Below are 630 nucleotides of genomic sequence, written 5' to 3' on the forward strand. Positions count from 1 at the left end.
CGATGTAAAAAAAATGACATTACTCAAAGTGATATGCTTGCTTGGTCACATCCCAGGCACAGGTGGAAGGCGGGGATCCAAGGTCAAAGGTTAGTGGAAGGCGGGATCTAAGGTCAAAGGTTGGTGGAAGGCGGGATTTAAGGTCAAAGGTTAGTGGAAGGCAGGATCTAAGGTCAAAGGTTAGCGGAAGTTGGGGATTTAAGGTCAAAGGTTGGTGGAAGGCAGGATCTAAGGTCAAAGGTTGGCGGAAGGCGGGATCTAAGGTCAAAGGTTAGCGGAAGGCGGGATCTAAGGTCAAAGGTCGGTGGAAGGCGGGATCTAAGGTCAAAGGTTAGTGGAAGGCGGGATCCAAGGTCAAAGGTTGGTGGAAGGCGGGATCCAAGGTCAAAGGTTAGTGGAAGGCGGGATCTAAGGTCAAAGGTTAGTGGAAGGCGGGATCTAAGGTCAAAGGTTGGTGGAAGGCGGGATCTAAGGTCAAAGGTTGGTGGAAGGCGGGATCTAAGGTCAAAGATTGGCGGAAGGCGGGATCTAAGGTCAAAGGTTGTTGGGAGGCAGCGAGGACCTAAGAGCCCAAGGGGGTTGGCAAAAAGCGTAGATTTAAGGTCAGGAACTAAATTTCAGGTTTTTAAG

The 630-nt window shown here is 50.3% G+C and overlaps 1 protein-coding gene across 1 annotated transcript in view; it reads right to left on the minus strand.

The window, feature by feature from the left end:
* Positions 1-173: 173 nt before the first annotated feature.
* The window catches only part of LOC119582091 (adhesive plaque matrix protein-like), a 665-nt gene continuing 208 nt past the window's right edge, over positions 174-630 (minus strand). Inside the window, exon 2 of the mRNA XM_037930338.1 lies at positions 174-562. Coding sequence (XP_037786266.1) covers positions 174-562 — 389 coding nt within the window. The remainder of the gene's footprint in view (positions 563-630) is intronic.

Source organism: Penaeus monodon, chromosome 15 (assembly GCF_015228065.2).
Source record: "Penaeus monodon isolate SGIC_2016 chromosome 15, NSTDA_Pmon_1, whole genome shotgun sequence".
In the NCBI taxonomy this organism is placed as follows: domain Eukaryota; kingdom Metazoa; phylum Arthropoda; class Malacostraca; order Decapoda; family Penaeidae; genus Penaeus; species Penaeus monodon.